At 37.2% G+C, this 13,532-nt stretch overlaps 1 protein-coding gene across 1 annotated transcript in view; it reads right to left on the bottom strand.

Annotated features, from left to right (window-relative positions):
• Window positions 1-13,179, bottom strand: part of UBE2U (ubiquitin conjugating enzyme E2 U) — a 59,364-nt gene extending 46,185 nt beyond the window's left edge. The window contains 5 exon segments of the mRNA XM_043575175.1: window positions 5,032-5,097; window positions 5,099-5,130; window positions 9,322-9,414; window positions 10,426-10,507; window positions 11,848-13,179. Coding sequence (XP_043431110.1) covers window positions 5,032-5,097; window positions 5,099-5,130; window positions 9,322-9,414; window positions 10,426-10,507; window positions 11,848-11,913 — 339 coding nt within the window. The 5' untranslated portion in view covers window positions 11,914-13,179.
• Between the last annotated feature and the right edge of the window lie 353 nt (window positions 13,180-13,532).

The following is a 13,532-nucleotide window of genomic DNA, read 5'->3' as shown; positions in this document are numbered from 1 at the left end:
CAAAGAAGTTATAAGTTCCTTCCTATGACCTATTCCTTTCTACCACATGAATTTAAGTTCAATTTATGTATAAATTAAACTCAACATTAGGAAACACTGAGACATTCCCATTAAAAAATAAAAGTTTACATTTTATTTTTTAAATGTTTATTTATTTATTTTGAGAGAGAGAGAGAGAGAGAGAGAGAGAGAGAACTACTGAGCACAGGGCAGGGGCAGAGAGAGAGGGTGCGAGAGAATCCCAAGCAGGCTCTACGCTGCCAGTGCAGAGCCTGATGTGGGGCTCCAGCTCATGTACTGCAAGATCACGACCTGAGCCAAAATCCAGAGTTGAATGCTTAACTGACTGAGCTACCCAGGCACCCCAAAGGTTTACATTTTAACATAAGACCATACTTAGATATGGATAAGCAAACATATGTGTTAAGGCTGTGTATACTTCAATATTCCTCCAGATCCCTGAATGATTAATTTTTTATCTGTAGTTTTCTACTGCTGCTGTAACAAATTAGCACAACTTTAGCAGCTTCAACAATACAAACTTATTATCTCATACTTCTGTAGGTGGGAAGTCTGGGGTGATTAGGCTGGTTTCTCTTTTCCAGATTTAACAAGACTAAAATCAAAGTGTCGGCTGGCTGGGCCCTTATGAGAGGTTCTGAAAGAATCTGTTTCCAAGCTCATTCCGGTTGTTTGTTAGCTGAATTCAGACCCTTGAATTTGTAGGACTGAAGTCCCTGTTTCTTTGCTGGCTGTAAGCTGGGGGCCATCCTTAGCTACAAGAGGTCTCTTGCAGGTTACATTTGGACATCTCAGAGAAATTAAGGTATAAAAAAAACCCTTCTCATTCTTGGAATTGCTCTGATGTCCCCTCCTGCCACAGCCATTCTCCTTCTTCTGCTGTATTTCTCTGAGTGACTCTTCTGTCTTCCTCTTCTGTTGGTAACAGGCCATATAATTACTTTGGGTCCCCCTGTATAATTCAAGATTACCTTCATATTTTAAGGTCAGATGATTCGTAACCATAATTCCATCTGCAAAGTCCTTTTACAGCAGTATGTATATTATACTGAATAACCAGAGGATGGGAGTCTTAGGATATCTTGAAAATTCTGCCTGCTATAGTATATGTGCATCTGGGCAAAATAGGGTGACCAGTAGTAACCAAAACTTGATAGTTCCGCTAAACCATAATCTTGTCTATCCATCACCTCAAATTTTTAATTATTTCCCCAAATTGCAAGTATTTATTCAATAATTCAGTATTGTGACTATTACAACATTCAAATTAGATAATAAAATACAGCCAAAATAATAACTACCAGAATACCTACATGTAGATCCAAGTGGATAATTGTGGCTTATGTGTCATGGAAACGATGGCAGTCATGACCAATGAAAGCAATAATCTGACATCTGATATCTCAAAAGCATTAAGAACTTACTGCTGTTATTTGAGTTTTTCTGTTTGGAAAATACATTTGAGCTATGTTTCCAAGAATATTGTAACTTGCTTGAATAAGGATTCAGTGTGGGTTGCACTATACCTCTCAAAGCGGGCAGGAAGCAGATCAAACTTATCTTCAAGAGCAAGCTTTTGGTCTTTGGCTGGAGAGGCAATCTTACTCAGAGGCACATCTGGTAAAGTTTATTCAATAGTCTTCACGTTGACACTGTGCCCAAGACCTTTCCGTATAATGTGTACACAAGCTACTACATGTACTTAATGATTTTAAGAACTGGAATATACTCAAATGTATCAATGAGACACCTTGTTAAAATAGTAAAAAAAAATAAAGGTCCAACTTTTAAATTAGCCATGTGATCGTATGAAAGAACATAAAGCATATTTCCAGAGGATAAGTACAAAACAAACCTGAAGCATTGGTAAACAACTGTAACAGTAGGTACAATTTATAATTTTCAATTAGTTAAAGCCCATGAATTTGGAATTCCTTTTATGGATAGGTGTTGGCATTTACCTTTGCACTATATATTGAAGTACAAGTGTTCTTAAAATATTTTATGAGATTATAAAAATTTTAGGAGGAAATGATTAGTATAGTTAGACTTTAAAATATTTTAAACACATTTCAAATGCTACTCCCTTGAAAAACAATGTGATAATTATACGTAGGTCTCATCTGTTATTTAAAGGGAAGTATTCAGAAATGATGGCCTATCCATGTACTGTCCATTACAGTAGGCACTAGCCATATGTGGCTATTGAAATTTAAATTAAATAAAATAAGTGAAAAACTGAGTCCTCCTCAGTTACACCAGCCACGTTTCAAGTTCTCAGTAGCCATGTGACTAGTGCCCACCGTATTAAGACAGTGCAGATACTGGACATTTCTGTCAGTGCAGAAAGTTCTACTGGGCAGTGCTGACCTCAAAAGGACCATTAAATAGCTATTAAAATATTAACTGCAGCAATATGAAAATTACTTGAGATAAAATATTAAGTGAAAAATAAACAGGTCCAGTCATTTATAGATATAAACCATAAATGAAACAATGCAACAATTCAGGTTCGTTCTTCCATTTGTGTTACTTAGTACCTACCGTCAGCATTGTCCTGGGTAGGTACTGGGGAATCAGAGATGAATTGGACCTGTTCCCTGACCTCGAGGAGCTTCTAGTCCAACAGGAGAAGACAGATAAGAAAACAGTATGTGCTTTACAGTATTACAGTGCCTTGATAGAAATCTGTTTAGAGTACTACTTACTGGGTGGGGGACACAAGAAATTCCTCAAACACCAAACCCATCAGTTCTACCTATGAAATAAAGTCAGGAAAGGTATCCCAAAGGAGGACTCATTTGCCCTGACTCTGCTGATGGGAGCAGCCGCTTGCCAGACAGACTGATCAAGAGGGAAGGAGAGACTGGGTTGTCAGGCAGAAACCAGACTGGGCACTTCTCAAGGTCCAAGACTTGCTTGAGTTTGTAACTTTAGAATTGAGAGTTCTATAAATGCTTTTTAACCTGAACTGAACCACGCACTGTGAGTGAAGAAAAGCATGAAGATAAAATACGAGGGGGCTGCATGGTACGTCAGGGAGAGAATGAAGCCCAGGTGTGAGGACAAGGGGGTTGTTTGTCAGGCAACAGAACTGAGCTTGACACTGTAGTGAATGTGGAACTGAAAGATTTCAAACAAACAAACAAACAAAAAAAAACAGAGGAGAAAACATTACAGGGATATGTTAATAACAGCAGGATTAGGGGTTTTCTTTATGACTATCAGTGATTTTCTTTTCCTTTGTACTATCTTACAGATCTGTAACGTGAGCATGTTTGTTTTATAAATCTATCTGGAAAATAAAAAGACAAACAACTGTGTCATCTACTGGCTTTCCATGATATATTTGGCTGTACTTTGCTGTCACTTTGTTAAAGGTAAGAACAATCATAATATTAACTAGCTTTTATTGAGTTCTTTTCTTGGACCACTCATGATTCTAAGTTCATGTATTAATTTATTTAATCCTCACAAGTTATACAAGGGAGTTTACTAACAGCCCCATTTTACTGATGGAGAATTTCAGGTATTTAGAAGTGAAGAAATTTGTCCAGTGGTACAAAGGTGTGAAGTGGCAGGACGAAGCACCCTGAACTCAGAGCCCTAAATCTTCCTTTTATTAAATTAGTCTGCAATTCAAATTCTCTATCATTTCATTCTGGATTGCCCTCACTCATTACATTTTGGGAACATTTGGTTTTACTATTCTTCAGGCAGATCCTAATTTGGGTAGAAGAGATTGGAATGTGACTCACTCTGAAGGAATCCAGAAGATCAATCCCAGAGACCTGCGTATCACACTCCCTTACTTCTTTCCAGTGTTTGCTCAAATATCTCTTCCCAAACATGGCCTAACACAGGTAGATGCTCAGTACATATATGTAGAATGAATGAATGAATGAATAAGCTTGAGCATTTAAACTTCAAAAAGATTATTTTTCTCAGTATATACTAAGATGACTACACAGAACATTTTTTTTTCAAAAATAAGAAACAGAATTTCTCTTATAATTCTGTGTGATGGAGAGAATTCAATTAAGCCAGAATACTTTATTCTCTAAGTATTCCAGATAATCAACATTTAATAGTTTATCTTCAGATATTATTAATGATATAAGTAGGTCCATGGAAAAGACATCGCTGAGCTGGATTATAAGTGGTCAAAGCAAGTGCCACTGAAATAATTTATTTTAGCACCAGAGGAGAAAGGAGGCTCATTGAGGGACAGAAATAACACAACACTGAGGCATGCTTCTTAGGACGATGCATCCAAGAGGCAAGGGGGCATTCCAGAAACAGGCATCAGTCGGCGGGGGGGGGGGGGGGGGGGGGGGCGGGGAATCCCTGGTTTAATTGTTCCCTGGGTTTGATATGAAAGTTATAAAAGAGCAAGTCACTAGCACTGTCAGAAGCCAAGCTGATAAAGCTGAACATTTTAAGTTCTAGCCATTTGATTCACCTCTCTGAGCAAGGCAAGATTCATGAATGAAGAAGGATCACATCCAATATTATGAAGTGAAGTTAGAAGCCAAAAGAAAACTTAAGACTGTATTTCTAGAATTGAAACCATCCAGTTCTTTTTTTAAATAAAATATGCATTCTCTCATTGTAAAGAGACCTATCAATTTCACTTTAAAATAATAATCTTTGTAAGTCCCACTTTATAACCTTGGTGTAAAAATGTTATTGATTTACATAAGCTTACTCAAATCCTTCAAACATTTAAATATGCATTGTACATCTTATTCCTTATATTTTGAATAACTGGGAGAGTTCAAAGTATTAAAGAGAGCATTAGGGGTGCCTGGGAGGCTCGGTCGGTTAAGCATTTGACTCTTGATTTTGAGAGTGGTCATGGTCATGAGATCGAGCCCCACATTGGGCTCTGAGCTGACAGTGTGAAGCCTGCTTGGGATTCTCTCTCTCTCTGACCCTCCCCACTTCTCAAAATAAATAAATAAACTTGTAAACAAATTTAAAGAGAACACTGTATTACTCTGTTCTTACCTGGAGGGTAAATAGAATGCTGCTCAATGTATAGCTTGTATTCCACTTAGCAGGGTCGTCCAAAAAAATCTATACAGGCCCGACCAGTATTTTGGTCTACTGTATTGAAATAATACATTAATATTGACACATATAATAAAATTATTATTTACAGTTTATGAACATCAAAATATCACAGGCAAAATCAGAAAGCAAATGAGAAAGCAGAAAAGTATTTTCAGTGAATGTGACTGGCAGTTGATATAGTGTAGCTGTTAAAAGCATACACATAGATCTGAACATTGACTCCCCTGCTTTGTCAGCTCTGTGACCTTGAGCAATTTAACTTTACCTCTCTAGGTCTCACTTTCCTAATGTGTGAAAGGGGGATACAATGAAAGAAACTATCTTCACTGAAAAGAATTAAAAGATAAAGTACAATACGTTTTATTAGCATATTAAAAACTCTTGTAAATAATAAGAGAAACATTTGTACCCTAATAGAAAAACCTTGCCATAAAAAGCTAAGAAGTGAAAAGAAAATTGTGAAAAGGTGAAAAGAGAGCTGTTGGATTTGACATTGTGTTGTAAAACTATAATAATTATAACCCTGGAGTGGGATGTGAGATTAAACAATGTGATAAGAGCCTTTAGAAACAAATCCTACTATGGGTTACAATTGTTGTATGTTAAAAGTGCAATTATGAGTCAGCGGCAAAAGAAAAGATAATCAACAAGTGTGCAGACTACTCATTGTCCTCTGGTATCTACTCTTCCTTTCTTCCATTTCTTCTGTGATAAGAAGCTCTATGCCTGCCCCCATCTCCATCCCTCTCTGTGATTTTAGATAAATACATGGTTGCCCGCATTTTCCCCAGCCTTTCCTCCAGCGAGATGTGACCATGTAACTAAGATGTAATCGCGGGATATCAGCAGAAGGAAAGTGTGCAACTTCTACATCATATTTCCTGAAGGAAGCTGTTTTCCCCTCTGTGGTTCCCCCCCTTCCCACTGGTCACAGAGTAAATGCCTTACATCCAGAAATGATACTGCATGATGAGGACAGCAAAACCTCTCTGCCAGCTTTGTTCTGTTATATACAGATTGGAAAGATACATAGAGCTTAGCATATCCCCTGACACTGTTAATTAACTAAATCAGTATTTTATTTTATTTTGTTAAAAAATTTTTTGTAATGCTTGTTTTTGAGAGAGGCGGGGCGGGGGGGGGGGGGAGAGAAGCAGAGAGAGAGGGAGACACAATCCAAAGCAGGCTCCAGGCTCCTAGCTGTCAGCACAGGCCCCACGTGGGGCTCAAACTTGTGAACCATGAGATTATGACCTGAGCCAAAGTCAGATGCTTAACCAACTGAGCCACTCAGGCACCTCAGTTAACTAAATCGGTATTTTAAAGAAAGAATAGAGTTAAATATGACAAATAAGACTACAGAACAACTAAAAGAATATTAAAATGATGATTTGATTGTGTTTGGGGAAAGGGTCATCAAAGTTTAAAGATAATTACAAAAATCTCAAAGGACAAGACTAATAGATATGATTACATAAAAAATTTTAAATCCCAGATATAAAAGAGCCAGCATAAGCAAAATTTAAAAATTAGTGACAGAGGGAAATATTTGCCACATCTAAGACAATGTAATAAACATTGCCAAGTCTGACAATTTGCAAAATAAGAAATACCATCAACAGACATGAAAAAATGTTTAACTCACAAATATTCAAAGAAGTGCTTATTAAAATAAAAAAGTGAGATTTTTATAAAATTGGCAAAAAAAAAAAAAGTCTCTGAAGTTTCCATGCCCAGAATTGGAGAGTGATAAAATGAGAACTTTGTACACAGTTACTGGTGGAAGTGTAAATAGCATCCAGAAAGGCAACTTGGCTTTATGTATCTAAACACTTAGAACTATATACAGCCATCTTTTGGAGTTTGGGGGCTAATAAATAATACTCTGCTCCTCCTGAGTTCATACATAATGAAACAGGCCTAACTGTGAAACATCAACTTTACTGTAGGTTAGATCGATATGGAGAATGCATGATCAATGGCTTTAATCAAGCTCCACAAAAAGCCCCCCTGATTTGGACTTAACACCCAAACTGAAGGCCTCCCGTTTCTTGCCTGGAGAAAGTGAGACGGCGCCCATTCTCTGGGAAGGCTGGTTGGAAATAAAGTGTTGAAAAAGTGCTGAGGCACACGTGTTCAATTTTTCCTCCTATTTCCCCAACAGATAAGTCACTCAAGTAGTGACGGAGGGAAAGACCAGCAATCACAGATGTTCTATACTTTCTCTCCTTGAGACAGAAGCTCTTTGTACTTTGTGGAAATGGAAGGTTTGTAACTATGAGTTAAGAAGACCACCTGCCCCCCCATATTTAACCAGTAACTTCATTTGTGTTTATTTTAAGCAAATAATAGAAAACATACACAATGAATTTTGTACCATGAATTTAATTTTATCCCTTAAAAATAGGGATTTTTAAAAATTACAAAGTAATAATGTACTTGGAAAGAATTATATGAAAGTATATAAAGTAAAATATGAAAACTCCCTTGCCTACTAATGCCACTCTTTAGAATTATTACTAGTTGGTCTATACAAATATACACACACATGTGTGCATGTGAGTGTGTGTATGGTTTTTGTTTTTTCATTAAATGGAATTATATCTTACATGTTATTCTTTGAAGTGTGTTTTTTTTTCCATTTAACAGTGAATCATCAACATATTTCCGGACTTATTTATTTATTTATTTATTTATTTATTTATTTGATGTTTGTTTGTTTAGAGAGCTCTTGCAGGTGAGAGCAGGAGAGGGGCAGAGAGAGACAGAATTCCAAGCAGGCTCCGCACCGTCAGCACAGAGCCTGATGTGAGGTTCGATCTCACAAGTGCAAGATCATAACTTGAGCCAAAATCAAGAGTCGGATGCTTAACCGACTGACCCATCCAGGTGTCACTGGACATATTTATTTAAAAATATTTGAACACCGGATATATGCCAAGTAGTGAATATTCTTGGAATATAGCAATGACCAAAAAGTCTTGCTTTTATATATCTTCCTTGTTATGTATATAGCTGTAAGATATTTTATTTAAAAATTCCAATATCAATGGACACTGGTGTTTGTCTCCCTTTTTACTGTTTCCAACATTGTTATTGGGAACAAACATCTTTAAATATTAAACATACTCTTCCACACTTGTGCTACTATTTCTATGGAATCATTTATAAATATGGTATTACATGGATTTAGGGCTGTTTGCCCTTTATTGCTGATTAGAAACTGTCAAACTGCTTCCCACATAGGTCACACTAAGGTCATCATTATGTCAGAGAGCCCATGTTTGCCTACCTCTACTAAAATTGTGTAGATTTTTAACATTTTGTCAACATAAGCAATGAATCATAATTTTTGTTTTAATATGCATTTACTTTCTTACTAGTGTGGCTGAACATCTTTTTGTGTTTATTTTTGTTATGTTTCTTCTATAAAGTGTTTGTTTATAACTTTTGCCCATTTTTCTATTGCTTTAATTTTTCTTGTTGATTCTTAAGTGCTCTTTATATGTTGTAGATATTCTGTTCTCATTGCAAATATTTTCCCTTGGTTTGCAAAAGTCATGTGTTTTGTCTCTGTTTATAATATTGTTGGACATAGAGAAGTTTTAAAAAGTTTATATAGTTTAATGTACCATGCTTTTTTCATGGATTCTAGGTTTTATCATATTTGAAAAGGCCTTCCTCATCAAGCTGATAAAAATTTCTATTAGATTTTCTTCTTTTTAGTATGTAAAACTTTTAGATTTTTGATATATCAGGAATGCACTTTGTATATAACTTGAACAGCATTCTAACTAACTTCTTTCTAAAATGTTAATTTGTTAGTGCATCATTTTTTATGATAAAAAAATTAGACCCAACGAGAATATTGAACAATATGAGAATAGTTAAGTTTATCATTTGGTCATCAAAAATGACCTTTGAAGAACGTTTAATAATGCAGAAATAAACATGTCATTTTAAAAACTTCATATGTAATATTTCAACTATGTAGAAAAATACATACATAGTAAAAAGAAAATAAATTTAAGTGTTGAGAGCAATAGCTCTCTGAGTTAGGATTCAAGTTGATAATTTTATCATGCCTTTGCATATTTTACCCAATAAGCATGCTTACTAATATAACCATAACAAAGTTGTTAAAAAGAAACATTCTTAAACACTTATGAGGAACAAGGACAATAGGGACAGAGCCCCAATGAAGAAATCTCATTTGGTCCTTACCATTTGGATGAAAAGGAATTGTTAAGAATTTCACAACTGGAGGCACCAAATTGTACTCCGATGTAAAATTTATTGTCAGTTGGAAGAATAATCCTATGATAAAGACACAAACATTTTTACAGAAGTGTCATGTGGCACTGAATACCTGAAACCTGAAGTTTCTCTACACGTTAGCCTCCTCAAGGTCCCTGGATTTTTATTTATAAGTAAATTGGATCACAGGGTATGTAGACTCCCCTACACAGTATAACACACTCCGCACAATCTAATCCCACTGTGTTTTCAGCCTGCTTCCCATCAACTCTTTTTGCCCACTGACTCCATCCCTTAACACCTGCCTCCTGCACTGTATTGCTCATATTTACTGAACTCACTGTTCCAGAACCATTTCTTGTTGATAAGCTTTTGCCATGCTGTTCACTCAGACTGAATTTCCTTCCTCTCCTTCTAAACCTGACAAACTTTTACCCGCTCTTAAGGATTCAACTCAAGTGTCACTTCCCTGAGAAGCCACTCCTGACTTTCCAAGGTGAAATTAACTAATCACTGCCTCCTCAGCATTCCATTCAAAATCCATTACTATCACGTATTATATATTTTTTTTACAATTATCCACTTATGTTTCTCTCCCCTGCTTCACTCGACAAATCTATCTTGTTAAACCACAAAGAAAAAGTGCATGGTCATTAACGTTTATAGTGGCCCAGTCTTCTTAAAAATTTGATTTGTGAAAATTTGGGGGGAAAATCACAGAGGAAAGAAGTGAGAGATAATTGTGGGATTTCTGTGCAAGTAGGAATTTTGATAGCTATTCTCTGATTTCATGGAAGGCTTACATGATATTCCCAATTGATATACTTTACTGTGTCTGCTTCTTAAAAGTGTAAGAACATTAACATTTGGCATAAAGAAAAATTCAAATCTAAAATTTCCATCTATGTTGACAAATGGCAAGAAATTAAGGCACATAATGAAAAAATAACACGTGAATACTTTAAAAATTTTAGAATTTATATATTATAACCTTATTATATACATGAAAGAAAATAGGCTGATAATAGCATAAAGACTTTTAAAAAGCAAATTAGTTTTGAAAACACAAACCTTGCCAAACTGTATTCTGTAGACCTTGAATACTAGCTCCCCATTCCATCAGATCTTCACTTACAGGAAAGGCAGTAATACCCTTTAATTTAAAAAAAAAAGCAAAGTGGAAGATTAAATATCACAGCTTTGAAGATCAGATGTCAAATTACAATGAATTCCAAAAACTCCACGTTTTCTTTTCCTGATAAATTTATTTATTTGTTGATTTGGGGAGATGCTAGATATTGTCTTATTACACAGAAGTTAAGGTAGATTCCAAGAAATACACACAATAGTAAATTTAAAATAAATCATAAGCATGGAAATTGCAAGCGGGACTACAAAGTCAAGACTGAGATGTGTGGCTTATATAAATCAATAGCTAATTTAAGATTTCAAATAGAAAAGAAGGAAAGAGTTGGAAAGCAGGAATTTCTTCAGAGCTTTAAAAAACTATATGGATGCTCTATTGAAGGAATGAAGTAAAAAATTTTCATTAAGAAAAACACAATTCCAAAATTATGCTTGTATATAAAAATAAAATTTTCATATACTTGAGGTACTGTCCCAATGGATGGACAAAGCCCTCTGTGCATTCCCTCTAAGGTGGCTTTCTTGCCATTCTTTCTCTTAAGTACCCCCTCCCCCCCTTTCATTTTTAATTCTCCATACCATAAGTGATACATCAGCCTGTGGCACCTATGGACCTCACTGTGGTGGCACTCAGGGCAAAGCCTTCCTCTGTGTTAAAATTATAAAGGAAAGGCACTCGTGCATTATGATAGCAGTTGGTGAAAAGTGCACTAGACATTGATTAGTAGAACTTAAGACTTAAGAGCAAGGGGGTTTGGAATCAGAAAACCCTATGATAGAATCCTAGGGCCAAATATTTACTGAACCTTTCTAAGACTTAGGTTTCTACTTAATGTAGGTAAAACAAAACACTACTTGAAAAGTTTACTTATTTATCTTAGAAGGGGCAGGGCAGAGAAAGAGAGAATCTCAAGCAGGCTCCACACCGCCAGAGCAGAGCTAGATATGGCGCTGGAACCCACGGAACAGTGAGATCATGACCTGAGCCAAAATCAAGACTCAGACACTTAACCAACTGAGCCACCCAGGCACCCCAACACTACTTATTTTATGATATTGTAATTAACAAGCCACAGCCCTGCACCTACTAATTACTACTTGCTATTCAGGGCTTAAATATGCATAAATTACTTAGCATAATATGCTCAATATTGTGAACTGTTATTATGAAGTAATAATAATTGTTATTATTATAGTGTTACAGTGCAATCAACTCATTAAATAACAATGCTGTAGTGGCAAATTAGGTTTAACTAAATTATGCCTTCTAGAATAAACACGGATCAAAATGATTTTTAAAAATTTGTACCCCAACGAAACCCATCCCTCCAGGTTCCCGGTACTTACCTTAAAATTGTTCTCCTTCAACTCTTGGAAGTCTCTTTCCAGCAAGAAGTAAGCCCTGCGGTGCATGATAAGGCAGCAAAGGGCCTGGCACTTGTCCCCACACTCCTAGGGTGCACTCTGAGACAGATGTCTGAGATTACCGGTCACTGTCCCACTCCGACATAAATCTTGTTTTCTAGAGCCCCAGAACGCTGTGTCCTCCCAACAGAAGTGGCTCTAAATTGGACATAGAACAGTGACTTTTTTTTCTCCTCTGACTTCAAGAAGGAAACCGGGCACGTGCTCAACTGCGGTGTGTGACCGCCGTGCCAGCCCACAGCCTGGTCTCAAGGCAAACTTGGATGAGCACCTGGCACAACCCGTGTCGTCCGTGCGGGCGGCGAGCGGGAGAAGTGTAAGCGCAGGGCAGCGTGGGGCCCTCGTTAGTCGGGTAGTTTACGTTTCACAGGTGTAACTGGGTGCCCGCTTCGCAGGAGGTCGCAAATCGGTTGCCAAGCAACAGAACCCTGCGGGAAAGGAGTGGGGGAGTTTGGCTGCCCCTTATCCAATCAGCGACCGGGGCAAGCCTCTGGAAAGCTTCGCAGCCACTCGTCCAACAGTTTCACTTTGACAGGCCAATGAGATCTGTTGTCAAGACAACAACTCCCGCCCCCCACGCCAACTCAGTCCACCAAAGTGGACTGTACCCAATTAGTGTAGAGGGTGGGGTAAAGTCCCAGGATCTTTCAGAAGCCTTCACTCACAGTCCTTCTCTGAAATGCTTTCACTCTTCTTTGAATACCAGAAACTGTCTGGTAATAAGTAATCACTACATACAAGTCTGAGCTTATTAATCATAAGGTATATGGCAAGCTATCATTCATAATACGTTACAAATATTACTATGGCTTCAAACCCGACAGTTACCTTGGGGGGATGCTCCGGGAACAGGGAAGTATTTCAAATGTATCAGGTTCCCATCTTGTGCCACAGGGTTTTGCACTACTTTGCCTTCTCTAGACATTTACCACATTCCTTCCGCCCTTTTCCCCCACCACTTTTCCTTCACTCGTCGTTCAGATTTAACTTCGCCCTCGTGGAATCTTTCTTTTGTGATCCTAGAGGACCCTGTGTTTACCTCCTCGTTAGCATTTATCACACTGGATCACAACTGCCTGTCGTCTTCTACAGCAGACTGAGAGCTACTACTGAGGTGCTCGCTTGACAGTGCCGACTACAGAAGTTGACATCATTGTTCAGAGTACCTTCTGGTTAGCTAGTTATTTAGCTAATTTTACAGAAACTGGCTATCAGTTAAATTAGTTCATGCATTCCACAAACATTAAGGACTTCTTATGTGCCATGAAAACAATTCAAATGAAGTGACTGCCTTTATGTCTCCTTTATGCTTTATGGCTCCAGGATACAATAAAGTACACAAAAACAAAACAAGTATACAAAACAAAAATCATAATTTCAGATCGCAGTAAGTGCTGGCTAGACAGTAAAAGAGTAATGTGACAGAAAGTGCAGTAGGTAGTTAAGGGTTAGATATGGTGGTCAAGGAAGGCCTCTGTCAGGAGTGGTTTTTGAGATGATACCTGAAAGATAAGATGAAAAGGATCCAGCTTTATGCAACTGAGGGCAGATACTTCCAGGAAGATGAAAACACAGTAGTTATAGTCAGGGAAAAGCTAGGCTTAAAA

Source organism: Prionailurus bengalensis, chromosome C1 (assembly GCF_016509475.1).
Source record: "Prionailurus bengalensis isolate Pbe53 chromosome C1, Fcat_Pben_1.1_paternal_pri, whole genome shotgun sequence".
NCBI classification, from domain to species: domain Eukaryota; kingdom Metazoa; phylum Chordata; class Mammalia; order Carnivora; family Felidae; genus Prionailurus; species Prionailurus bengalensis.
Note: the sequence above shows the minus strand (reverse complement) of the source record. Positions and strands in the feature narration are given on the sequence as shown.